The sequence below is a fragment of the Anarhichas minor genome, unplaced genomic scaffold (assembly GCF_050575085.1).
Source record: "Anarhichas minor isolate MPS153535 unplaced genomic scaffold, ASM5057508v1 ptg000006l, whole genome shotgun sequence".
Taxonomy (NCBI): domain Eukaryota; kingdom Metazoa; phylum Chordata; class Actinopteri; order Perciformes; family Anarhichadidae; genus Anarhichas; species Anarhichas minor.
Genome location: NW_027466452.1, coordinates 5,488,851 through 5,514,939, shown reverse-complemented (window position 1 = coordinate 5,514,939; position 26,089 = coordinate 5,488,851). Strand labels below are relative to the sequence as shown.

Genomic DNA, 26,089 nt, shown 5'->3' with positions numbered 1-26,089 from the left:
TCTTCGCCAAAAACATCACATCTTGTTACTTACATATCTACGGCAATGATTCACAACGATCGGCTGTGAGAAAAAACAAACTGCCATATTGCCTGAGACTGCAATTCTGCATGAAGCGAACCTTGCTCTCGGTACTTACAGAGTCGGCCACCAGATGGCGACAAACAGCAACAAGTATCACTGTAATCCCTGAGCCAGAGGTTTCTAATTAAATCTGTTTAATTTATTAGTCTTAACGCATGGAAGTCTTCAGTAATATACGAATATTGATCAATATTCATTGTGTATATTACTATTTCATTGTTTTGGGGAATTTGTGTTATTTGTAACATGGCTTTATATAAATAAATAGTGTTTTGAAGTAAAACTCCCACTAAATAGTCAACATGTAAGCAGTATACATGGCCAAAAGATAGAACCTGCCTGAGTAAATCTTTATCAAGTGTATCATAAATGTTGTATTTGAGTGTGTTTTCTTCTAGTCCCAGTTGTAGTAAAGAAGTTATAGTAAACTGTACTTGCCGAGCATTTGCCACTTCACTGCTACTACTACAGTATACAGACACTACACATATACAGATACTACACAAGAACAGTACCTGGTAATCCAGCTGCCCCTGTCCCTTGCTGCTCTCTCAGTGGTGTGCATCTTACAGTGTGCGTATTTGTTCTGTGTATCCCACCAGGAGATGACCTTCAGAGAGAGTCCACTCCATTCATCAACACAGACGATGAAAGAGAACATTATTATGAAGGCAAGAACATGGCCTTGTTTGAGGTAAGACAAAAATGATTTTTCTCAGAATGTCCGCTGTTTATGAATGTTAAACTGTTTGATGCACAAAAAAAACTCGAAGGTTACGTTTTAAAAGCAAATTGGTGCTTAAGATTTATGGATAACTAATAACAGGTACGTTATTGAAAGTTCCAAACCTTCAAATGTGGGCAATAATAGTAATGTTAATTGATAAAAAATATTCATTTAATATAGTGCAAGATGCAAAGTGCTTCATGGCAGCAGATTTAATTCAACCATTTTTAAACCGATATAACCAATTCCGGTAATGTGAGATTGAAATATAAGATAGAAGCAAATGGAAGCTAAATTAAGAAAATAAAAGACAATTCAAATAGAATGAGAATTTGCATTCTGATAGAAGTTTGTAAAATAAGGTCAGGGCCCTGACTGCAAAACGCTCTGTCCCCTACTTTTAAACTGGGACTGTGGAACAAATATAAGACCTCTGAATGAGTACCTTAAACTATATATGTATAGGCTGCAATGTTACAAAGAGCCGAGAAATATAACAAGCAGCGAAGCCACAAAGGGTCTTTGAAGTAATCAATAAGATCTTAAGTTCAATTCTAAACAAACCGGGAGCCGGTGGAAGGAGGCTAAAACAGGAGCGACGTGGTGGCTCGTCTCGGTTCTTGTTCAAGCCGAAATACCCATGCTTTGCTTCATTCGTGCTTTTGTTCTCTCTGTCTCCCTGCAGGAGGAAATGGACAGTAACCCTATGGTGTCATCTCTTCTCAACAAGCTGGCCAACTACACCAACCTGACCCAGGGTGTTCGAGAGCACGAGGAGGCCGAGAACGAGGATGGGGTCAGGAGGGTCGCTGTCATGGTGCGGACCAAAGTTTTTTTAAGCCCACGTGGTGTTTAGTAGGGATCGTCAGTTTTGATTTTTTTTAAAGCGGTCAACGTGTAGCAAACTAATTCTGGCAGCTTTCTTATCGTCTAAAGGACACTGCCGACTCAGCAAGGGTGCCAATGCAGGGCAGTCTGTTTTGGGGCCTTTAAATGCAGTCTGTTACTCCCACCAGCCCACTGTGTTGTTATGATGCACGACCCCCCCAAAGAAACTACAGTTTCCACGTGTGTCCTTGTTCTGAAGTGTTTCATCTTCATTGTCTTTGTTGACATCAACATAGCACTGTCTTCGAGGGCACAATTACCACCTGTAACCAAAAGAGATAACAATTAGCTGTTGGTTATCTAATTCATCTTTCAGGAATTGTTAAGAAAGAAAAAAGCATGATGATGAACTTCAGTGTATGACCTCCTGATTTTGGATATATACAGTAGAATGGGTTTCTGCCAAAAAGACAAATAAATAAACCCATCTTTTGAGTTTTGCAGTCCAACAAGCTTTAAATATAACTTGGGTAGAGTTTACTGTAGGCATTGGTCTTTGGGATGATATCACGAGGAGAGAAAGCAGCTCGTCAACATCTCCAAAGAATGGGCTGCATTGTTAGAAAGACGTGCCGTGATCTTTAAGTCTTTCTTCTTGTGGAAATCCATTTCCATGTCAAATGTAGGGTAACCAGCCAAAGAGCTGCTTCTATGACTGCTGTGTTTAAGTATCTCATAATTATGACTTTCTATCTCATCATTTTAATTTTTTTTGCTGGCAGATTCGCGGGCCACATAAAATGACGTGGATTCGGCCTGCGGGCCTTGAGTTTGACACCCCTGCTCTACTTAAAACAAGCTGCGCTGGAAGCAGAGCAACTGAGGAAGACAGTAGCTGTGCAATGAGATAATAAGCTAATGGGAAACATATTTAGAATACATGTAGTGTATTTATGAAAAATAATGAAATGATAAAATAGCTATAACTTTGTGATTCTGTCAGGGCCAGCAGAGAAGGCCTTGAAGGCCCTGACGGCCCACCACTGGCAGATAGCGAGAGACAAATATTCGGACTTTTTCAAAATCTATATTCAATCACTTTAGCCAGACGCTGAAAAAAGAGAATCTGTAGAATTTTCTAATTCCGTTTATAATCATATTTCCTCACATGAAAGCCTAAATGCTTTTTCAACGTTTCTTCCACACTGCTAGGAATACAAACAATACTGGACCCAGTATTTTTACTTTATAGATAGCTCGAGGTAGTTACATTTAAATATATTGAGTCTAGAATCAGCCTGTGCAATACTCAACGTGGATTAATAGTATATAAACATCTCCACAAATCCCCCAAATTCACAGAAAAAAAGGAAGAAACCTAATTGCTCTCATTACTGACGGCTAAAACTGCACATGAAAATTGTTGAAGATATTCTCCTATCACAACAATACTGGCGTCCCTGATTGCCCTCCTGTCTTCGGGTGACACCCAGTGGGACCTTGAACTGTAGCTTTGTGTTAGAGACACTGATGATGTGACAGTGAAACCCGCCCCCCGAATCAGCTGAAGAGCTGTGCTTTTCCATTAAAAGCGGAGGTCTGAGACGTGCAGAGGGAGAGTGAGGGGGGAGAAAAAAGCAGAAAGGAAGAGAAAGACGACCTAACACGAGAGACAAGATGTGGGATATCTGGAGATCAACGTCAGGCACGTCACAGTATTTAGGCAGACAACTGAGCGCAGTGGAGAAAGCGCAGGACAAAGTGTTTGTAACTGGGAAGATGGTACGTACACTTGGTTGTTGGGGAGACAAGAAGGTATATAGTAAGTGTTTGTGCAGCGTGATGCATACTGTAAATATCATGGGACATATGGGAAATGATAGTGAGGCTGGAAGCACAACAATGTTAGTTTGTAACTAAAGCTGTTGTATGGATCCTGGACGATACTTTATTTGTAATATTTTTAATATATTTTGCTTTTGGATGTAAAATAAAAAAACGTCCATATGTATATTTTTCCCCATACCGTCAAAGAATCAAGTTTAAAGATACTCAGTGTGGATGTTTGAGATTTTGCATGTTCTAATAATAGCGTATTATTATTCTATATTCTATATATTATTATTATTATAAATCCTGACAGTCAAATCATGTCTTCATGCTCTTATTGCACCGGGGGTAGAATTTGCAGTCAGGACAGCAACTAGAATGTCTGGTCCATGTCTGTAAAGAACAGTTTCAGTGTCATTTGAACCTTTTTCTTTGTTTTTGTTTTTCTATTTGGACTGCAATCAGGCCCAAGATGCAAAGTTTGTGGGAATTTGAAACCCCCGCCAAGAAATGTCTTTGCAGTGAAGTAGGAGACAGCTTATGTCCGGCAGTTACACTTTTAAAATGTGCAGTATATTCTCATATTCGTAGAATAGATGCAAGGTTAGCAGGTTGTCCAGCATTAAAGCTCTAACTTGTCTATGAATCTTAAAACATGTTCTGTACCGGATTCTTAACATTTTGAAAATAATTTCTCACAGAACAGTTAATAAAAATGAAATGCATCAACTCATCGTGCACAATATGACTCTTCCATTACATATAGCCCGTAAAAGGAAATTCTAAATCACATGAAGTCTGCCTGTAAAACAAGGCATGTGCAGATAAAAATGGCTTAAGTTCCAATATTAAGTATTATTAACCAGTTTTAAAATTATAAATGCACGAAAAGAAAAAAACTATTTTCTTTCAAAGCTTATTTTCTTTAATACCTCATAACATGTCAGAAGCACATCTTTAGTAATGTAATATGAATGAAATGTACATAACTCTCCGTGCATAAAGGAATCCAAAGGTCACTGGTCATGGTAGGAGTCTCCCTCTCATGTTCACCCTGTTGATCCTCACCTCTGTGCATGTGTGCGCTTTGTTTATCTGTCCCCAGGTGCCCCAAATGGGAACCTTCATCGGAGTTTACCTGCCCTGCATGCAGAACATCCTGGGCGTGATCCTCTTCCTGCGTCTCACCTGGATCGTCGGCACAGCAGGAATCCTGGGAACCTTCGCCATCGTCTCCATGTGCTGCATCTGCGTGAGTGATTCACAAAACCAACCGCGGAACGTATTGACTTTCTCCTGAATACAGACACGATCAGCAGAAAGAAACGGGGTGTCAAACTGAGTGAAGGGATCACACTTTTTGAAATGAGATGCGTTTTTTGGGGGGATCAAAATGGGAGTGTTGGCACCAACGACACTGTGAATGAAGGAAAGACAAACAAGCGAGGCCCCCTCTCGGCCGTAATTCTATAAATGCCGAAACGGAACAATGACATGTGTGAGGTTCAGTATGAGACTTAGAGCATGGCAGACAAAACTGCAGGCCAATCAGCACACCCTCCTCTGGGTCTTTGATGTCGATTCATGCCCGGAGCTCAGAGGGGCCTTTCGCAAAACGAGCAGAACATTTGTGTGTCATATACAACCAGGGCTCATACGTCAGCGGCTCTGCTGCCAAACAGAGAGCTGACTGTTTGAAAACTTTGAACTTAAAATGCTCAGCGCTCATGTGATGTGAACAGCCGGCACTCAACGCCCCTCCCTGCGGTATACGTCCACCCTGTCAGGCTCTGATGCTTCAGACCAAAGAGATGACAAAGTCTGAGGATGTGATGGTCGCGGTGCTGTTTCTAGAGGTCGCGTGTTATTAGTGCGGCTGGCTGTTGTGCTGCGTTCCACACAACTCGCAGGTCTGAAGTTATCCCGTTGATATTTCAAACTTTCGACCTCCAAGCCTTGATTGTTACAAACTGACGTTTCTTTGGCAAGTGTACAATTGAACTCCCAGCAGTGCGGCCTCCACATTTCTCTTTTTTGGTGGTATTTTTAACATTTTCCCAAATAACTTTTGTGCAGAGAAGATACATTTCAGAGATTGTTTTCTATGACCAGACACCCAATAATGTTGGCGTCATATTTTAACATCAATTTTACATGCAGAACAAGTTTAACTATATGATAGTATGTATTATTTTCATCAAATACAGGCAAATATACTTTACGTTGCCCTTTAGTTGATGGTTAACCATTTAAAATGTGCGCTTCCTTAGTTGTGGGATGTCAGACAACTGTTAATTGAAGTCGATGGATTTGGCTCAAGTTTACAGGAACACTGACTTTAAGTCTTTGCTCTTTTTCGAGGAGGTCAGTTGTGTGGAACGCAGCATTAAACCACAACACTTGTACGTGTAATGCCTGAAATGTGTTCATCGTGTTGGGTATCAATAACTGTCAGATACCTGCCAGACCTTTGTCCCATCACATCACAGATTTTAACACAACAAACCATGAAATTAACATTTTCTTTAACTTTTAAAACTTGTCACACTAGCGTGATCCCACGCATTCAATTTAGAGAGAAAGAAATTCAAACAACAAACAAAATACCTCCAAACTAAAAACCAAATTCGACTATAGAAGTGACTGTGACTGGAACATGATGTGGTCAGAGTTGGCTCGGTATACAATCACTTATAAAGCCACCGTAAAAACACGCATTGATTTTGGGGCATTTCCCTCTAAACGACAGGCCAACACAGTTCAACAGTTCTCCTCGTTTCTTTCCTATTTGGGATCTGGACTATAAAAGCAGGACTATGTGGACCTGCATGGGATTGACTGATTGTAGCATTGTTGCTGTGGACGTATGATTGTAACTGTATTTACGTATGTGTTGCTCTGAATTACATGAACTTATTGTCATGCCTGAATGACCAGCAGTGGTCCTGGCAGTATTTAATGACAGTTTATCCTGTGAAACCTTTTGACACCAATAAATGAAATGCAGCTGGCTAACATCTTTTCTTCCATCCATAACCTAACATGTGTCCTTTTTGTTTCAACCCAGACCTTGCTCACAGCCATATCAATGAGCGCCATAGCAACCAACGGAGTTGTCCCAGGTACATTATGAAACGTTGCGTTCATTAGTATTATTGACATTTTGTTTTTCACGTGATATAGTGTTTTCATTTACCACTGGCAAAACCGTATGTAACATTCTGTGGATATATTACGGTGATTGTGCCTGACACAACAAAGAGTCACAGTAAATACATGTCACCCTTTGTTCAACAGCTTATCTGTGGTGAGAACACTGTCATTTCCTAAAAACTTCACAGGAAAAATTCATAGAGGCAATCATAAAAACAATATACCCCCCCCCCCCCCCTCCCCCCAAAAAATGCCCCTAATTTGTTGCATTTCATGCCTAAAATCCTCTAGAATCTGCTTGACACATCATGATAAATAAGTGTTTGACTGAAAATCCAACTATCAACGGAGAACCTTTAAACTCAATAAATAATGTAATGTTTTTTACTGCATTACCTTTTGATTGATGATAAATGCTAGTGCCTTTTTAAAAAAAACTTTGTTCAGCACTCTTCCTCATAGGCAACATACAGCCCCAAAACACTCACTCACTTCTCTCCACTCTGACACTTAATTGCTCAATAATTAGATAAACATAATAACATTTTGATCAAATCAGAGCTTCTCCCATCATCCCCAGTGAAAAATGTAAAACACCGTTTTTTTTTTACAAAATGAAGTTCAAAATACCAAGGAATACCTGTACCAGCAATCGAACTAACTGGGATTTCATTTCTCCAAAGCCGGTGGCTCGTACTACATGATCTCCAGATCTCTGGGGCCTGAGTTTGGAGGAGCGGTGGGTCTCTGTTTCTACCTGGGAACCACCTTCGCTGGATCCATGTACATACTGGGCACCATAGAGATTCTGCTGGTAGGTTACCACTCTGGCGGATAAGAGATCGGCCACGTTGGCAGTCACTTCTGCTGCATGTAAATGACACACTCACTCTCTTTCTGATGTCTCCTCCCCACTGCCAGACCTACGTCGTTCCGACAGCACCGATGTTTAATGAAGTGTCAAACAATATGAGAGTCTATGGCACATGCTGCCTGCTCCTAATGGCTCTGGTAGTGTTTGTAGGGGTGAAGTAAGTATCCACATACCCACACACACACACACACTCTAACACACACCAGCACGCAGACTCGCATGTATTCCCGTTCTTTCTGCAGGTACGTGAACAAACTGTCTCTGGTGTTTCTGGCCTGTGTGGCTCTCTCGATCATGGCCACTTACGCGGGAGTCATCAAGACGCTCATCGAACTACCAGGAATTAAGTGAGTTCCTAAGAGCTGAATAATAATTTCTTATTTAACGCTGGCATGTTTTTCAGGACAGAAATGTTCTTAACGGCGATATGCTAAATTGAACTCCTTTTAAGTGTTGGATATTTATGCAAAATGACAAATGGGATGCACTTCATTGCATTCATTGATTGTGACTGTTATGGTCACAGCTGTGACACATTGGTTTATAATATGTGTAACACTAACAACATGCAGGTGTTGTGTGTGTGCAGTGAATTGGGCTGGCTGTATTGAAGCCATGGTATTCCTTGACTCCTGTTGTGTTACACATCTGTCATATCTGATACAAACATTGTGGCCCCTGCTCCCGAGTTGCCAAATACGGCAGCTTGATCAGAAGGCCCACATTCGCACTCTACGTGGCCCCAGTTGTGCTCGGAGTAAAGGAGGCAGTCGGGTGACGGAGTGTAAAGAGCGTCAAAGTCCGCATTTGGCAGGATGTCGAGTTAGGTGGATGGGTCCCATGTGAAACCAAAAGCCTTATTTTAAGATACGTAAGCAAGTTTAGTTACATAATGTCACGTAACATACTTAACTTGCGTTGCATATATGTAACAAATGTTAGTGTACGTGAGCTTGCCCCAATTTTCTAGCTCAACGACGCTGCTCTGCACTGCTTTCATGTGAAGGTTACAGCTGATAACAAAGTCCCGAACCCTCGCCGTCGTTGCGGTAGCGTAGCACACACCCTCTGGTTCACACTCAGGTAAACACAATTAGCTTTGTCAGCGCTGTTACCGCTGTTTGCACTGTTAGCTGCAAGCCGTCTGCTCAGCTGTCGCCGCTATGTTGGGAGCCACAGGGAGGCGATCCCTCTGCTTCCACTGAATATCAAATTCAGCGCAATTAACTTGAACCACAATCTTTTCCTAAACCTAACAAAGTTGTTTCTTGTAGGCAACAAAGTCTATTCTCAAAAGCGGAAACAAAAAAGTTTAAGTGTATGGCCTCTCACCAAGCTACTGATTTGACAAGTTGGGAGTGAGAACATGTGCAAAACACAGCTTTTAACAACCACTGTAAAAAAAAAAGAAATTGCAAATCCCTCTTTCATTCATTGTACACATTTTTTTTCTTCCATCCTTCACAGTGTCTGTCTGTTGGGGAACCGATCTCTGAAGAACGATAAGTTTGACACGTGCGCCAAGACGGAGCTTGTGAAAAACGTCACCGTGACCACGGATCTATGGCGCCTCTTCTGTGGCAACGCAACTTGCGACGATTACTTCGCCCTCAATAACTTGACAGAGTTACGGGCCATACCTGGGCTCCTGAGCGGAGTTATCAAAGGTGAGAAGGAGGAGGGGATGGATCCTGAACGTTTCCCCTTCATGAAACTAAAATCCAGTATTGTTTCTCTCTCGTGCCACCAGGCTAAATGATCAGCTTTGTCCACAAGACATTCACTGTCCAACGAGAATGAATCCTCATGTTCATCCGGCTGTTTGTCCTCCGTGTCTTTCTGCTAGACAACCTGTGGGGCGACTATGGTCCAGCTGATACGCACATAGAGAAGAAAAGCCAGCCTTCAGTACAAGCCAAGGACTCGGGCAGAAACTTGCCCTACGTCTTCAATGACATCGCAACCTACTTCACTCTGCTGGTGGGAATATACTTCCCCTCCGTCACAGGTAGATCAAATACCAAACAAAAATGAATGGGTTAGGAGTCTAACATATTGATGAGAAATTAGGATGATTATGATGTTATATATTGAAACACTTTGAAAAGAGACGGAAGTAGACATAAGTAAAGGATCACAATACTTCCTCCAAAACTGACTCTAACTCTTACGTTGTGTGTGTGTTTGATTTCAGGTATAATGGCCGGTTCCAATAGGTCTGGTGATCTCAGAGATGCCCAGAGGTCCATCCCAGTAGGAACCATAATGGCAATTCTCACCACCTCTTTCATCTGTATCCTTAAGACATATATACACACTACAGTATAAACCATCATATGTGTAGGAGGTGTATCAGGTGATGACAGAGAGCAGCAACTCTGATTTTGCCGATTTTATTAGATTTAGGCTTGTTTACCGCAAAGCAAGTATGACGCGCAAGTATTTCTATCTTAACGTCTCGCTCAGACATCTCCTGCGTGGTCTTGTTTGGAGCCTGTATTGAAGGAGTGGTGCTGAGAGACAAGTAAGGGTATTTTTTTTAACTCTGTAGAGAAACAAATGGTAGCAACATTGGTATTTTAGGGGTAATAGGTGATGGAAAGCTTTTTTTCTTTTAAATACTTAATTTGCGTGAAATGGAAATTTGTTTTGACGTAGCTCACACAGCAACAGTGCACTTTGTGTTGTATCAAAGATGCTCTATAATAAAGATGATGTACACGTCCTGATTCCTAAGTGGGCGTGGTCATGGCCATGACTCTCAGTGGGCCGTCTCCTTTCTGAACTGCCTCTCATGGTGTGCGTGCTTATGGTGGTTGCAGGTTTGGTTTCTCAGTCAAAACGAACCCGGTGATTGGCATTCTGGCCTGGCCATCGCCTTGGGTGATTGTGATTGGCTCGTTTTTCTCCTGCTGCGGGGCGGGGCTTCAGAGCCTCACCGGCGCCCCCCGGCTGTTGCAGGCCATCGCTCGGGATGGCATCATCCCGTTCTTGCAGGTCAGTGTGAGAAAGACCTGTGTTTAAAAAAAATTTTTATATGTTACAGTCATGTGTGCATCACCCAAACACAAAATGACTGTTGGTTTGTGTTACTTTTTGATCTGGTCTTGAATGGGTCTTTTCAGCTTCCTCTCATGCCCCATGACTGGCGTACTTACACAGTAACGGCATTGCTTTACTCACCTTTATTTTGTGCGCTGGAGGGCTAATCCTCCTAATCCTCCTAAATTTAGACCAGCTTCCAACTAAGCCGCAGATTGATGATAACTCAAGACAATGTGCCTCATTCACCAATATCTTCCTGAATTTCTTCTGTAATTTTCTCTTGAGAAAGGTCCGTAGAAAAGTCTGTGTCAGATTCAAGACGTGTTCTTAAATCGCAGAATTGTTCGCACCAGTTTTTGTAAAGTGAATGCACATGCCAGTTGATTCTAATTAGCAGATCCCCCAAAAAGGGCAATAGACTGCAGGGCCTCATGCAGCATGCTGCATATAAATAATATATTAGTATTTATTTTAAAAGACCATAATGCTTTAATAAAATAATGAAATTAATTATTGATCATATTATAAATGGTAAAAAAATATTATATTCATTTAAATCCTATATTATACAACTGTAGAATTGAAGAGAAACACAACAACCAATTATTTTGCGCAAACACACTCATCACGTGGAAGAGAAATTGTGGCGTTCACCAATTTTCACGTTCGTGGAATTTTCGCTTTGGTCCAGATCTGTCGTACCAGTCGTGTCGGCTACAGATAGTCATTCTCCACAAGGAAAAAAACACTGAAATCACTAGACAATAATCTGAAGGGATTTGGAGTTATAGTATGATACCAAAATATTATATATTATTTTTAATCAATTATTAAAAAATAATATATAACTATTATATGTATAAATTAGCATATCATTCACCAGATTATCCTCCTTGCCATGTTATTTTTCATTTTTTTATCTAGTTAGGAAACCTAACCCCAACAGCTGCCTATGTATCTTTATGCAGGTCTGCCTACTTTCACCATCTCTTGTACTGTAGGCCATAATAGTCTCTCGTCCAATCTGTCTGTGACTGTCACATGACCACCTTACATATTATAACGTTGTCTCACGCCTGCTGGCCACCTCTTCATGACATTGGTGGATCTGAATTGGAACACTGTGAATAAACCTCACAGACATTTAAGATAAGCAAGAGGTCCTTTGTGGAATAATCTAGAATAATTATTTAGTCTATATACAATGTCAAAAAATTGTAAAAAGAAATATGCCCATCACAATTCCCTCAAGGTGATGCCTTTCATTTCTCTCTGGCGTTTTTCCTTGATAAGTGACTGAAATAATGAATCACTTGTCGCATATTATAAATAAATATTCTAAATATGCTACATTGCAGTACCGAAGAAATGCAATGATGTAGCATCAAACCAAAGAAAGCAACCAAACATGTAATGCTTCTTATAATACATGAAATTCTAAAGTTTTTGACCATGATGATGAGATGTGTTTGCGTCTCTCTCTGTTCGTGTCTCTCTCTCTCTCTCTCAGGTGTTCGGTCATGGGAAGGCTAACGACGAGCCCACCTGGGCTCTGTTGCTGACAGTGGGGATCTGTGAGATAGGGATCCTCATTGGCTCTCTGGATGCCGTGGCCCCCATCCTCTCCATGTAGGTGGCTTAACCCTGTAGAAAACAAGAAACAGTCTTGATCCAACCTACTGTCAGTCCGTGTTACTTTTTCTTGCCGATTTTATAACAGTCCTTTCTCTCTTTAAAAATCTTTCTTGTCTGTTTTTTGCTACCCGCTCAGGTTTTTCCTCATGTGCTATCTGTTTGTTAACTTGGCCTGTGCTGTTCAGACTTTACTCCGCGCCCCTAACTGGAGACCTCGCTTCAAGTTCTATCACTGGTAAGAACACTTTCCTACTAAAGGCAAGAACATGTGAGATGTAAGCTTTCCAAAGCTTTGATTAAAACCACAGATTTTGGTTTTTACACTTGTATAAATATGTAGTGTGTGTGTGTGTGTGTGTCCGGTAGGACCCTGTCCTTCTTAGGGATGAGCCTGTGTCTCTCTCTCATGTTCATCTCCTCCTGGTACTACGCCCTGGTCGCCATGGTGATAGCCGGTTGTCTCTACAAGTATATTGAGTACAGAGGGTGAGTCTGTCGGTTTCAGGTCAGGAGATCTATCAAGCTTTACATCTTTCACGCCACTGAGACCCAGGAAACATATGAACGTCTAATTTTATTTTTGAAGCATTTGGGGACGAGGTGAAACACTCACTTCCCATTTGGAATGTTGTGGTTGCAGGGCAGTGAAGGAATGGGGAGATGGGATCAGAGGTCTGTCCCTAAATGCAGCACGCTACGCTCTCATCCGGCTGGAGGAAGTGCCGCTACACACCAAAAACTGGAGGTGAGCGTGTGTGTGCGTTGTGAATTGCTTTAATCCTAATAAAGCCAGGGGAAGGGACGCACACAACCTGGTGTGCTATTTGCAGGATCTTTATTTCTTGTCATGCCTGGATTGCTTCTGAAGTAACTTTCCCTCTGAGTCTAAAATGAAAATCTGTGCAAAATATAATCTAAACAAACATGTACTTAGGGGCAATACAGTAAATAAACAGTAAAGAAATACTAAATTGCGGTACCAATTTAGTGTCGCTCCGCAACTTTGTCTGACTCATGATGGAGAGTTAAAAAGAAAAGGATCAGAAATGTATTCCACGTATTCTTCTCCCCTGTCAAAACCATGCACCTACATTACCCACAATGCAGCTCACCCGCTCTCAGTTCAGTCTAGGATTCAGGTGGGTTACGCTAGTAGTGACTCATCTAGCCTCGAGCCAAACTTCACACTCCCCAAGACATGTAAACACCCCGTGATGAGTAAAACTGGCACAATTTCTCTTTAGTATAACAATAGATTTGTAATATTTTATTCTTAATGCTTATTTTTTCCCCCCTGTATTCTACTACTGACATTTATTTCTCTTTCTTCAGGCCTCAGGTGTTGGTGTTGTGTAAGTTAGACTCTGACCTGGTGGTGAAACACCCTCGCCTCCTGTCCTTCACGACGCAGCTCAAAGCGGGAAAGGGACTGACCATCGTCAGCTCGGTCCTGGAGGGAACCTTCATGGCCCGAGGGAACGATGCCAAGACGGGAGACAAGGTTTGTCAGTCTGCTCTGCCTGTTCAGTCCTCTGCGTGGTGGCCAGGTGGTCTCGGGCCTCCTGTGTATTTTCAAAGCATACTGTAGAAGCCACGGGCACAGCACCCATTTAAAGCTAACGTAAAAACCTTGTGCTCATTCACATGTTAAACCTATACACTCACTGGCCACTTTATTAGGCAATATTTCCCCACATGTACATGTGGGGAAATATTGGAAAAAGTTGTATTGAACAGTTCATATCATATGGTGACAGTTGGACCTTTATAAAGTTGCCACTGAGTGTGTGTTGTATCATTTTGTATGCAGCTACAATCATTTAAAAGTGATATTATCTGCAAAACAAGCTCATATACTTTAAGAAAACTATAAACATGTTCAAATAAAGAGGTGCTTTTTTTCTTTGAAATTATATATTTTTTAAATCCAGCGAGCTATTGTGTTGGTGTGTCATTTGTTTTCTTTTCTTTTTCACATACGCTCTGAATAATGTCAAAATACTGCATTAAAAGATTCTCTTTGGCCACATGGGGGCAGCAAAACAAGCTGAAAACACGTTTATGAACATATTATCAAGTTGTAAAGGTTCCAGCCAGTAAAATTCAGCCCTGAGTGAGGACTGATGGATGTTGTTTTTGTTTTTTTTGTAAGCTACCACACCACAATTACAATCAAGTCATTGTTGGTCCTGCTTGAGTGTGTTTATGTGTCTCTGTAAGTAAAAATGTCAGAAAAAGTTTAATGCAAACTCAAGTTAGTCATCCTTCATAGAGTCAGTCATGTCAAAGTCTAGTATCAGTCTGAAGCCTGATAATTCTGCTTACTATCAACTTACATCTAAATCCCCAAATTTTGGGCCCAATTCGTCACCTGAAACCGTTTTACCGTCCTTTCCCTTCTCCTTTTCTTCCCTCCTCTTGGTCCCCTTCAGAACTTGAAAACAGCCATGGCTGCAGAGAAGATGAAGGGTTTCTCCCACGTGGTGGTGTCCTCCAACCTGCGAGACGGCTTCTCCCTGCTAATCCAGTCAGCAGGGCTGGGAGGAATGAAACACAACGCCGTCCTGATGGCCTGGCCAACAGGCTGGGGACAGGCCCGGGACTCCTCCGCTAGGAGGAACTTCATCGGTAAAATACACAACTTGGAAGTGTGCACCAAAATAAAATCAAGCATGGAAGGACTCAAGGGGAAAACACAGGACAGTAGAGGGAGACACAGAACCCTGACATGAGAAACATTTTAAATGCTCACTCTCTTTCTCTCTCTCTCTCTCTCTCTCCCCGCAGAAACAGTGAGAGAGACGACGGCGGCCCAACAGGCTCTGCTGGTTGCCAAGAACATCGACCATTTCCCTGGAAACCACGATCGTCTGAAGGAGGGAACCATCGATGTTTGGTGGATCGTACATGATGGTGGACTGCTCATGCTGTTGCCATTTTTACTTAGTCAACACAAGGTGTGTGTGTGTGTGTGTGTGTGTGTGTGTGTGTGTGTGTGTGTGTGTGTGTGTGTGTGTGTGTGTTGTCATTTCCTTTTAGATTATACTTTAAAAAGTAAAGTAATCATGTAAAAGCTACACCCTACATTAAAGCTTTTTAAACATATTTTACTGTGTGCATAATAAAAATGATTATTAATTATTCTTTCATGAAACAATACAGACTCAATTGTTTTCTTTAGGCCAAGCCTCCTTTTCAAATCAATCGAAATTAAGATTAAATTACCATTCATCTATAACCTTCTTCATCTTTGACCTAACCTTTTCTCTACAGTACAGATGGTTTAACATGTTAGTAGTGATTTATTTCACCAACTTTCGACTGTCATACTCTGAAAGCTAATTTGTGTGTAAAGGCTGACCTGTCTTCCCTAATAATAATAATACAAATAATTGATGTTGTATTGCTTCACGTAACTGCTTTGAGATGACGTAATTGCTGAGAGTTGTCTGCTCACATGTCCCTCCTAAAGTAAGGTCACAGTTAGGATTGAGTGCTCTTGGATTGGCAAACTAACTGTGTGTAACCAGCAGCTGATTCATCTCTTACCTCTACAGGTGTGGAGGAAGTGCAAAATGCGAATATTCACGGTGGCCCATATGGAAGACAACTCCATCCAGATGAAGAAAGACCTCCAGATGTTTCTCTACCATCTACGTCTGGATGCTGTGGTGGAGGTGGTGGAAATGGTGGGACGATTTGATATTCAGTCAATTTATTTTGGTATCTAATGATTGTTGAACCAGGTGGTGGTGGTAGTTGTACCTGCCCTAGGGTGAGATACAGAAAGGCTACCTGTTTCTCTAAAGTGCCCTTAATTAGAACATTAGCCACACCAGAGTAACTATACATCTGTTCTGTGTCCCTCCAGCATGAAAGCGACATCTCAGCCTTCACCTATGAGAAGACGCTGGTGATGGAGCAGAGGTCTCAAATGCTGAAACAGATGCAGCTGTCCCGCACTGAGAGGGAGAGAGAGGTACGTGACACTCTCGTTTGACACTGTAAGAAGTCTGGTAAAAACGTCAGGTTTAACGTTGATGTCTGTGTCATTACACAAACATTATAAGGATGTGTCCCAACCAACAACCATCAAGATGTAGGAGTGACAAATTTGCATTGTAATTAAGTTTAATTTAACTGAGACTTTGCTAAGCCCCGCCCCCTGCTGTTACTCGTCAGGGCTACCATGGAGCCCACACTGTCACTAACTCTCTGCATTCCCTGAATAAATAGAATCACAATTTTTGAAAAACAAAAAAGTGATTTCAGAGAGAAGCAAGCCAAACAATATATGTTTGAAGGATAGATCAGGATGTCAAACTGATAAAAGTAGAAGCTAAAGCTACAGATCACATTGTAAAAGTGAACCACCACATCACCTGGAGAATGAGACAGAAGACAGTGAAAGGTAAAACACTGTTATTCGCTGTTACAATCATCACAAAGCAAAAGCAGCATGTGTATACATTCGGAATACCTTCAGTAGCTAGCATAGCATAGAAGTGCTAACACTAGTCAATGATGTGCTAATGCTAGCTGGCTAGCTGTTTTATTTAGCAACGTAGTGTTTTACAAACGTGTATCTCCTTCCAACCTCTCCGGTTAACGAATATCTTTATTACACAACGTTTAAAAATGACCAGCTCTAAATCCACAAAACCCGCCTGAAGATAACGACAATCTGGGAGTCTATGGAGCAGAGCCGCATAGTTGTTGCCGATGCTACACTATGATTGGCCAGTCTGTGTTTGAGGGGCGGGACTTGACGAAGGGTCAATTGAAAGTGGCACCAAGAGAAACATATTAAGCGCTATCCACAACACTGTAAGCCACACTAAAAACATAGTAAACTTTGATGCAAAACTACACTATAAATAGAGCTACTACGCACTCAAACTTGCATATTCCATTTTGAAATATTCCGGTGTATTGCTAAAACTTTAAAACACAATGTAGAAATGATATAACAAACTATAAACTACTACAAAATACCAAACTGTTACAGTTGTCCTCAACCCAAAGACAAAAGCGTAGCATAACTCCTCCTGTGTTCTGCTGCTGTTCACCCCCCTGTTGAACCCCCCCCCCCCCCCCCCCCCTCACCCGGCTTTGTGATTGGACAACGGTCTCAGATTCAGAGCATCACAGATGTATCGTGAGGCTCCATAAAGAGGAAGAAGCCGTCAGGTGCCCCTTCCCTCAACGCCCTGTGCATACCGGAGGATGTGGTAGCCACGGGGCCAAACGGCCCGTAGTAGACAACCACGTTGCCAACGGTCGATCCATTTTTCATGCCATCCTTTCCTCGCATCATAATGCATTCATAACACCTGCGATGCTTAAGACAGTGAGGTAATTAGAAACTGAACTCTGGGTTAAATATTCTGTAGACGCTGAGTGGAAAGGGACCAGATGCTGCCACTAGAGAGAGACAAATTCCTCACTGAGTTCCTTTAAATGTGCACCTGACTCGCAGTCAATCCAGTTACTACTAACCATTACATCCCTCAGTTTCTAACACACAGAAATGGGTCAAAATGTTATGGATCATGTTTATAGTTTATAGTAAAAGAGTTGTGGGTCCTTCAGCATCCCCATCCTAACAACATAATACTCATTTGGTTGACTTTTCTTTCTTGGCTAAGGTGAGGAGTAATGTGACCTTTGATGCTAGAAGGTCGGCATTATAGAATATACATTACTTTATTGTCATGCTGGTATATTTCTGCATGAGGCAGCTGGATCACCAAACTACCCAGGTGCCTGGATGAGGCTCACTTGATGTTGCTTTCATTGTTGTTACAAATGCACCTTAGAGTGAAAGATATGCTACATTTCACTGTTTGTGAAGCGCTTTCTAACTAAGATTTCACATGATACTTTTTAAATGACTCTTTTGAACTTTTAAAAATGTCGTCAAAAAGAGATGCACAAGCATCTAGGGAAGGTGAGGGCTCACCGTGGTGAAAACATCACAGGTCTTGTCATTTTTAGGCATGTGTGTACCCACAGTGTCGTCACTATCAAACAAGCGTCACGCTTCAGTTATATGAGCCCTCAAAAGTATTTAGTACTTAGTATTTTAATAGGAAGAGAAAAGAGAGGGATTTTGATAGAAAATATGTTTTTGCATATAACAAGAGTTCACAATTGTCACAGATAGGCAGAACTAGAACTTTTAGAATGTTTAATGTCTTCATATCCTCCTGCATAATGACATATTGGCAATGACAATATGCTTTGTGGGTAAAATGTACACAAATGCTAATATAAAATACAGGGTGCTACTGAACGGAGAATCAGTTGGATCTTTTTGAGTTAAGCCTTTACTAAAAAGGGTTTAAATCGAGATTCAACTTTTCTTAGTAGAAGTTAGAGAAGAACGAGAATATAACGTGGCTAAAAAAAACACCAAACTGACTTTTTAATCATCGGACTCATCCTTTGTTCAGGCACAGTTGATCCACGACCGGAACACGGCGTCTCATTCCGCAACAAGCGACAGAGATGCAGGTGCCACGCCGGATCGCGTCCACATGACCTGGACCAAAGACAAACTGGTCAATGAGAGGAACAGACACAGAGAAGGCATGGGAGTGAAAGACATCTTCAACATGAGACCGTAAGTAGATCTAGCAGCGCTGCAAAGCATCTTAAAAGCACACTGCCTGAGCAAAATGGACATATTAGGGTTGTCCTCTTAAGTGCATTCAATAACTTTGCTATTGGCTTGTAGTTTATAATGTAATTTGCAAATACCGTTTGATGGCAGAGGAGCGCTATTTATTCAAGATCTACCTGCATCTAGATAATCTACAAATGAATTCAGGAGCACCCCTTGTTATTGTGTTAATGTTGAATATGTTTTTTTGTCTCCATTCCTCCAGTGAGTGGGAGAATCTGTAAGTCACTTTATGTTTTGCTTTTTGTTTGCACGTGCATTTGCTCTCTGTGCCTACGTATTGTGTGAAAATAATGTCTGTGCTGGCATGCTTGTGTGAAAGTAGGTCACCAATTCTGTTTGTATGTTGCTACATGATGACAAATATGAAAGCTGCATGTGCATTTGCATGCAAGATCAGCCCCCTGACCTTGCGACGAATGGCAGGTTAACCGATGCTCTAATTAATGTCTGTGGTCCAACGTAGCAACCAGTCCAACGTGCGGAGGATGCATACAGCTGTGAAGCTGAACGAGGTGGTGCTCAAGAAGTCCCGCGACTCGCAGCTGGTCTTGCTCAACATGCCGGGCCCGCCGAAGAACAAGAAAGGGGACGAAAACTGTATCCTTTTTCAGCTAATCAGCCACAAGTCATTCAGTCATTTAGTCAGAGAAAGTTTGACTTATTAGTCGTAGTTAGTTAAAAGATTGTAGGAAATACTATGAATTGCTTTCCTCCCAACAGTACACAAAATATCAAGCTAGAGCCAGCAGGCGGTTAGGTTAGCTTAACACAAAGACTGAAAATAGGAAGAAGCAGCTATCCTGGCTGTGTGACCATGAGAGGTCACTAACGATATTTATTCATTTATTAAAAAGGATCCCCATAAACTGATGCTAATTGCACCAGCTATTCTTCCTGTGTCCTGAAATCCAGTACAAATTATTCATCATATATACATACACAATACATGATAAATCTTTTTTGTTTAATCCGTATAAAGCGTAAAGAAGACTTTGAACGCTATGTGCGTCAAACCAAAACCCCCAAAAAAGTGTTACCTTTAAACAAAGCCAGGCTAGCTTTTTCCCATTGTTTCCAGTCTTTATTGCTAAGTGAAGCTAATGGAGTAGCAAGAGGTCATGAGCAAGACCTCTCGTGTGTCCTTTTCCAATATCAGTCATCTTATCCATTCAAATTTAGCCATTAGGCATATCTTTCTCACTTTGGACACAGCCATGCTAAGCTAAGCTAAGCTAACTAGCCACTGGCTGTAGCTTCACACTTAGGCCTACCATACATTAGAGTGCCATCGACCTTCTCATTTAACTCTCTCCATACTCTTAAGTGAATAAGTGTATTTCCCCAAATGAATAACTATGTCATTTAGGTCAATAGTAGAACAAAAATTAGTTATGTTTCAGGTGTTGCAACAATTTAGACAACTATGCCGATCAAATGGAAATACTCAAGTAGAGTACAAGCACATCAAATTTGTGCCTGAGTACAGTTCTTAAGTAAATTCCATCACTGACAGGAGCACTGTAATAAGTGAATACATCTGAAAATAGCAGCATGTGATGCTTTATGTCCTTAACCAGAATGTGCCTCACAGATATGGAGTTCCTGGAGGTCCTGATGGACGGTCTGGACCGTGTCCTGTTGATTCGTGGAGGTGGTCGGGAGGTCATCACCATCTACTCGTAGCACCAAGAGGTTCCTAATCGTTTTGGATGGAAACACTGTTGGGCAGGGAAACCCAGAGGGCAGTGTGTTGGCAAAAGGAAGGCAGGACTTTAAGATGGATCATGGGCAAAGCTGTCGGACAGAGGAAGTACAGCACACTGCCTCTCACACTGTCGGGGGGGGGGGGGGACCATGATCGCTGGGAAGGACAGGGGAGGTTCTACCTGCAGCACAGCCTGAGCTCAGTGCATCGTCTGGGGCCACATAGCGCTCTCTGCACCCCCTCCTCCTGGGGCTCCTTAACTCTGACACATCTGTACACTGTAAAATGACTACTGTGTGGTTGCACTGCGGAGATTTTCTTTCCTCAGTTAAATTATGAAGTTTGTTGTCATTTTTAGCATTCCACTGATTGTTGTAGCCGGCTACAGGCTCATCGGTCCCAACGAAGGTTGCTAACATAGTGCCTTTATTTATCTCAGCACCGTTAATCAAACATTTCAACGATGTATGACAAGAGCTGACTTTAGAGTTGAACATGTTTTTAAGCCATTATATTTGACATGTTTGCCTCATGTCACTGCATCAGAAGCCAAAGGGCCATTGATCACTATGAGGACAGTTTAAGGGCAAACGTGGCAGAATGGATTGTAATTTATAGATTGTCTTGGACATCGGCTGGATATCGGCTGTTTGTGTTGTCCCAGATAACATCTGTGTGCCAAGTGTGATTGGAAAGCAGGAGGTGAAAATGCAAGAGGAAATGCAACTTTTGTGATTTTAGCATTTTAGTTGAGTTGACGATGTATTTCACTGGCATGTTTGTATTGGCGCAAAATGTTAAGGCGTGAGTACATGACAAGCTAGCGTGCGCTGAGCAACATGGAGTCTATATGGTAGTATTTCATTCAATATTACTGTTGTTTTTAAGTACAATATGTAATGTGTTGGTTCAACCAAAAGAAGAGACAAACAAACCAAGAAAGTCTGGAACTCTGACGAGCGAATTCACAAAGAAAGGATTGCTGCCGTTGATCAATCAATTCAATCACTTGCTACCGCTATCTTGGGTTTGATTCACAAAAGATTTAAGATAATGATATTACAGCTCAGTCACACCCATAAACAATACCAGAGAAACAATTGAAATGTTTAGACCGCGAGCTACAGGACTAGACCGAGGAGGTTCAGAGGAATTCCTCTAAACTTCAGGCAGAGAGTTTCAACGTGACAGAGAGAAAACCCTATTTGGGATATGATATCGCAGCCTCTTAGTGCTGATGGTGTTTTCAAAATGCACAACTGTAGACTTCAAACGAAAGTTCCATGATGTGAAGCGGAGGACTAAAAAAAAACTTCATTCAATGCTGCCACGATCAGTGAAACGTCTGGGCGTGACACCTCTTATAAATGCGCTTCATTTACCGCCAACTCCGAGGTCGCTAATAATTTCACTGTAACTGCGAGTGGCAATTGAGGTCTGCATGAATGACGTATTTTTGTAAGCCAACCCCCGGAAGTTAGCTTAGCACCGATTCCCTGAATGGGATCTTTTCATTGGAAATTTGGATTTTTGCAGAAAATAAGTTGTAAGTTGTAAAATAAGTGTTGCAAACACAAGTTTATGATACTTACACGTGTTTTTTCGGCAAGTTAATCTTACCAAATGTCCCCCATTTTTATGATTTTTGCACCAAATGTATGCTATTACCGAATTTAAATACATGAACCTAGCCCTAAGATGCTAGAGAGTAAGGTGCATTTGAGAATTTCGCGTTCATTTTTCCTTATTTGTGCAGGCTACTGAATCCTTTTTGTGAATTCACCCTTGAGTCTTAAGTCTGCAAAATACAGAAACTTTTGTGTGTCAAGTTGTTTTGTACGTTTCCTGTCCTCGTCGTCATCATAACGTACAACGCAAAATAATATCCAGAAAAGTCGTTGACGCTTTGGACTTAACACGAGAAGTCTGCTGTTTTTAATTACATCTTCTGGGTGATATGTGGATGCAATGTCTCCAGACACCCAAGACGTCTCCAGACATAAAAAGGGTTGCTGCTGATCTGTTGCACCCTTGAAAGTAAAGACAAACGCACAAGCCCAACAGTACTTTAGGCAAGTAAAACTACTTGGCTACGGTTGGAGATACTCTAGTTTTGTTTGTTTCTGTGTTTGTATAAATGATTTGTTTCTTAACTCTTTTAATGTGCTGGAATATAAACTGTACACAAGCTGAATGCAAAGTGAGCTTCCTCTAACTAGGAAGCTGGTATTTAACCGTAATCAATCATCCACCTGGTGTTCTCACTGGATTATATGAGATTCTGTATTCTGCTGTCAGTTATTTGGCAAAATAACGGCATCAACAATCAATGGTGACAACAGATTATATACAGATAGAGATATCTGTGCTCTAGGGACCATTTGTGCCTATAAATAATAAAAAACAAGTCTGTTTATTCAGACAAACTCCCTTAACATTACATGAAACATGCAGATACGCAGAAAAGAGGCGGGAAAATGTCAAAGCAGGAAGTTAAGAGACAAAGGAAATGAAAAAATGAATAAAGCTTAATGAGTGTTTGGTCCGATTTAGATCACTGTAATTTCTTATGATTTAAACATTCATTCTTTTGCAGGTTTAGTACCTGGGACGTAATGCGTCAAAATCAGAATACATTTTTTATGTTGCCACACTTTATTTTTTCCTGTGTTTGCCGTCTGTCATTAACAATTGTAACATATACAAGAAAGTGATTTGTTTTTTTTTGTCCGATGGAATACGTTCCCGTCTGACCCGGATGGGGGCCGAGCTGGATCGTTGTCGCCTGTTACGTAACTGGATTCAGTCTCCAAATATCAATCTCATCCCAAAATCATCATTGTCTGTCGGCACACAAAAGAACAAAGGAAATCTTGGAGCTTGGCCTTGGATAAATGGCATCCTGTTTGAGCGGTTAGCTGGGTCAGCAGGCATAGAACAACAACAACAACAACAACAACAACCTAGGTCTGATGCTCATTTCACTGACTGAGCTACAACCCTGCTACATTCTGCGCTGCATGTACTCCTCACTCTGCGCTCACTTTAAAGCACACGCTGTCTTTTGCTAAGATTCAGGACAGTTAATCGAATTTTGCGCTTTATTGTTTTCCCGATGGGAATCTTGTATAGAGGGCAGAATGCACATTAAAAAAAGTGTCTATGTATAAAACAATTCATAGAGCTTATAAAAAACTAAACAGAGAAGATTATGGGTTTCTATCTTACATCGTGTAAATTTGGTTTTAACATCCAAAGATATGCACGATCTTGCTTCTGTCGTGTGAGTTCAGCTAAACAGAAGTGCAGCATGCAGTCATGATCCTGCATGAGAGATGTCCTCTACTGGCCCTGGCTCAGATGTGCATGTTATGAGATCATGAATGGCACAAGCATGCTTATATATATGTATTATTTATGTGCTACTGTATGTGTGTAGTATGGCAGGCTGTGGGTGTATTTTCGCAACAATACAGGCCTCCAAATAAATAAAAAAAACGAATTGTTTTATTTCGACCAGATCTGCCTCAATTTGACATTAGGCTCACAATCATAGTGTTTTTTGTTTTACAATAATCCAACATGCACATGTTAATAATCAAGAAATACTTATACTTTATACTTAACCCCAACTCATTTCGTGTCCGGCTAAAGGTTTCATGGCTGTGATCCCTTAACTTGTCAGATCGTAACTTTAAATTGTCACGCTGTTGGTTTTCTGACCAAATACCTTCAAAAATAATTGACATTCCCATTAGCCTCAACTGTACTTCCTGTTTAGTGCTACGTGGTAAATGCTAACATGCTAAACTAAGATGGTAAGATATTACACCTGTTGTAAAGTTTATCCTTTACAACAGGTGAAAAGGTCTTTTTTTTTCTCATCATCAAGACTTTCTCCAAGTACTTTGTATGTTAATATAGATAATCGCTGTCTTCGATAATTTATATACAACATCATTTTCTAAATGTATGCAGTTTTTGTTTAGCTCACTGTTTTCTTTTACTCACAGGTTCTCCCAGAAGCGCATCATCTTCCCACAGCTTTCACTGACCTTCCAGCGACACACGGAGCTTTGGCTAAAAAGCGTTTTCTTTTCTTCCACTTATATCTGAGAGCGTAATCTGAGAGAAGAGCTAAAGAGGGAAAACACAAGTGCTTAGGAAGGGAATGCAGTCTGTGAGGACAGAGGATGTGGGGGGGGAGAGTACCTTTTCTTTTCTCTCTCAGCCATTATCATTCCAACATGTGCTAATAGTGGGGTGTTAACATCACAACACGGATAATTTCACCAAGACTCCCTCTGATCTGGTTGACCCCTGAAGCTTGGGACAGAAGTCGAGCACTTAACTGGACCAGTTGTTTCTGCACGCTGCTGTGAAATGTAAAAATGAAAGAATAAACACCAGACTTAGACTTATGGGAATTTGTGCGTTATAAAAAAAATAAAATATCTGTGGGTGATGCATACATTACATGTCTGAGTCAAATGACCTTTGGTCTCTGTTTTAAAATCAAAATATGAATTCCTTCTTGGTTTTGGAAACCAAACAATTACCGTCAGCCGAAGGCAGCTCGCTCCTGTTTGGAGCAGTGGTGTATTTCACTCAGGGAGTGAGTTTAGATCTTTGAGACTGCTTTCAGCCTGCAGGTAGTGCAATGGTTTTCAGTCTTGTGCTTTTTCAACAAGGCACTTGCAAATAAAACCTTGTACCTCCAAAATAATTGACTTTGTTGAATGTGGAGGAAAGACAAAAAACAAATCTCTATTCCCCAAGGCAGGCTGTGTTCTTAACGTGAGCACCTGCCTCACAGCCACAGATCCAAAACATTGGTCCTGCCTTATGGCATGATGGGGCCTTGTCTCAAAGTCTGGTTATAAAGTGGAATGCTGCAACTTAAAAATTAATAATTAACTCAATCATCCTCTTTGAAATAAAAAGGTGAATTCACAAACCTTTCCTCAGTTCAATACATACAGTGGTTGAGTGGCTACAGACTTGGTCTGGTATGACCAGTAGTTTACGGTGGCTAATGTTAGCCTATGCTAGTAAACATGGCTATGAAACTTACCTAATCAGTTCACTGATTTCTACTGTAATTGTTCCACTACTTATTACTATGTCACATAGGAATATATCAGTAGTTTTACCATAAAACTAAAGCAAGGAGTCGTCCTGTGTGTCCTTTGCATATCTCGAACAATCCATCCGATCTACTTCACACCTGGCTACTGTATTGCTGGGGACCCAAGTGAGCGCAGTGTCGAAGTTGGTGTAATTTGGAGGCTCGACACGCTTAAACATCGGCGCGCTTTGAACACATGATTCCTTTTTATTAAATGTGGCTGCCGCTCGTGGCCACTGATCTGTAAAAGTGAAGTAGTCTCGCTTCAAGACTTTAGTTGTTTTCACTATAGTTGGGTTAGCCTGGAAGTGGCTCGTCGACCTCCAGGATCCATATTCTTATGTTTTGTATTCCATCCATGATTTTGTAATCTGATTTCCCATAAATAATTT

General features: G+C 41.2%; 1 protein-coding gene across 2 annotated transcripts in view; it reads left to right on the top strand.

Annotated features, from left to right (window-relative positions):
- LOC142935537 (solute carrier family 12 member 7-like) overlaps nt 1-25,042 on the top strand; it is a 30,806-nt gene extending 5,764 nt beyond the window's left edge. Inside the window, exons 3-27 of one of the 2 annotated variants that reach the window (XM_076079958.1) lie at nt 687-778; nt 1,497-1,628; nt 4,575-4,721; nt 6,537-6,591; nt 7,306-7,436; nt 7,544-7,653; nt 7,739-7,843; nt 8,964-9,163; nt 9,343-9,504; nt 9,691-9,789; nt 9,963-10,020; nt 10,319-10,493; nt 12,052-12,170; nt 12,313-12,411; nt 12,543-12,662; nt 12,817-12,921; nt 13,509-13,677; nt 14,609-14,804; nt 14,964-15,133; nt 15,734-15,865; nt 16,048-16,155; nt 18,632-18,801; nt 19,067-19,081; nt 19,328-19,461; nt 20,456-25,042. In XM_076079958.1, the coding sequence (XP_075936073.1) occupies nt 687-778; nt 1,497-1,628; nt 4,575-4,721; nt 6,537-6,591; nt 7,306-7,436; nt 7,544-7,653; nt 7,739-7,843; nt 8,964-9,163; nt 9,343-9,504; nt 9,691-9,789; nt 9,963-10,020; nt 10,319-10,493; nt 12,052-12,170; nt 12,313-12,411; nt 12,543-12,662; nt 12,817-12,921; nt 13,509-13,677; nt 14,609-14,804; nt 14,964-15,133; nt 15,734-15,865; nt 16,048-16,155; nt 18,632-18,801; nt 19,067-19,081; nt 19,328-19,461; nt 20,456-20,547 (3,095 nt within the window). In that variant the 3' untranslated portion in view covers nt 20,548-25,042. Of the gene's footprint in view, nt 1-686; nt 779-1,496; nt 1,629-4,574; nt 4,722-6,536; nt 6,592-7,305; nt 7,437-7,543; nt 7,654-7,738; nt 7,844-8,963; nt 9,164-9,342; nt 9,505-9,690; nt 9,790-9,962; nt 10,021-10,318; nt 10,494-12,051; nt 12,171-12,312; nt 12,412-12,542; nt 12,663-12,816; nt 12,922-13,508; nt 13,678-14,608; nt 14,805-14,963; nt 15,134-15,733; nt 15,866-16,047; nt 16,156-17,311; nt 17,526-18,631; nt 18,802-19,066; nt 19,082-19,327; nt 19,462-20,455 lie in introns of those variants that run through there. The other variant, XM_076079967.1, reaches the window with a different exon arrangement.
- Nucleotides 25,043-26,089: the final 1,047 nt, after the last annotated feature.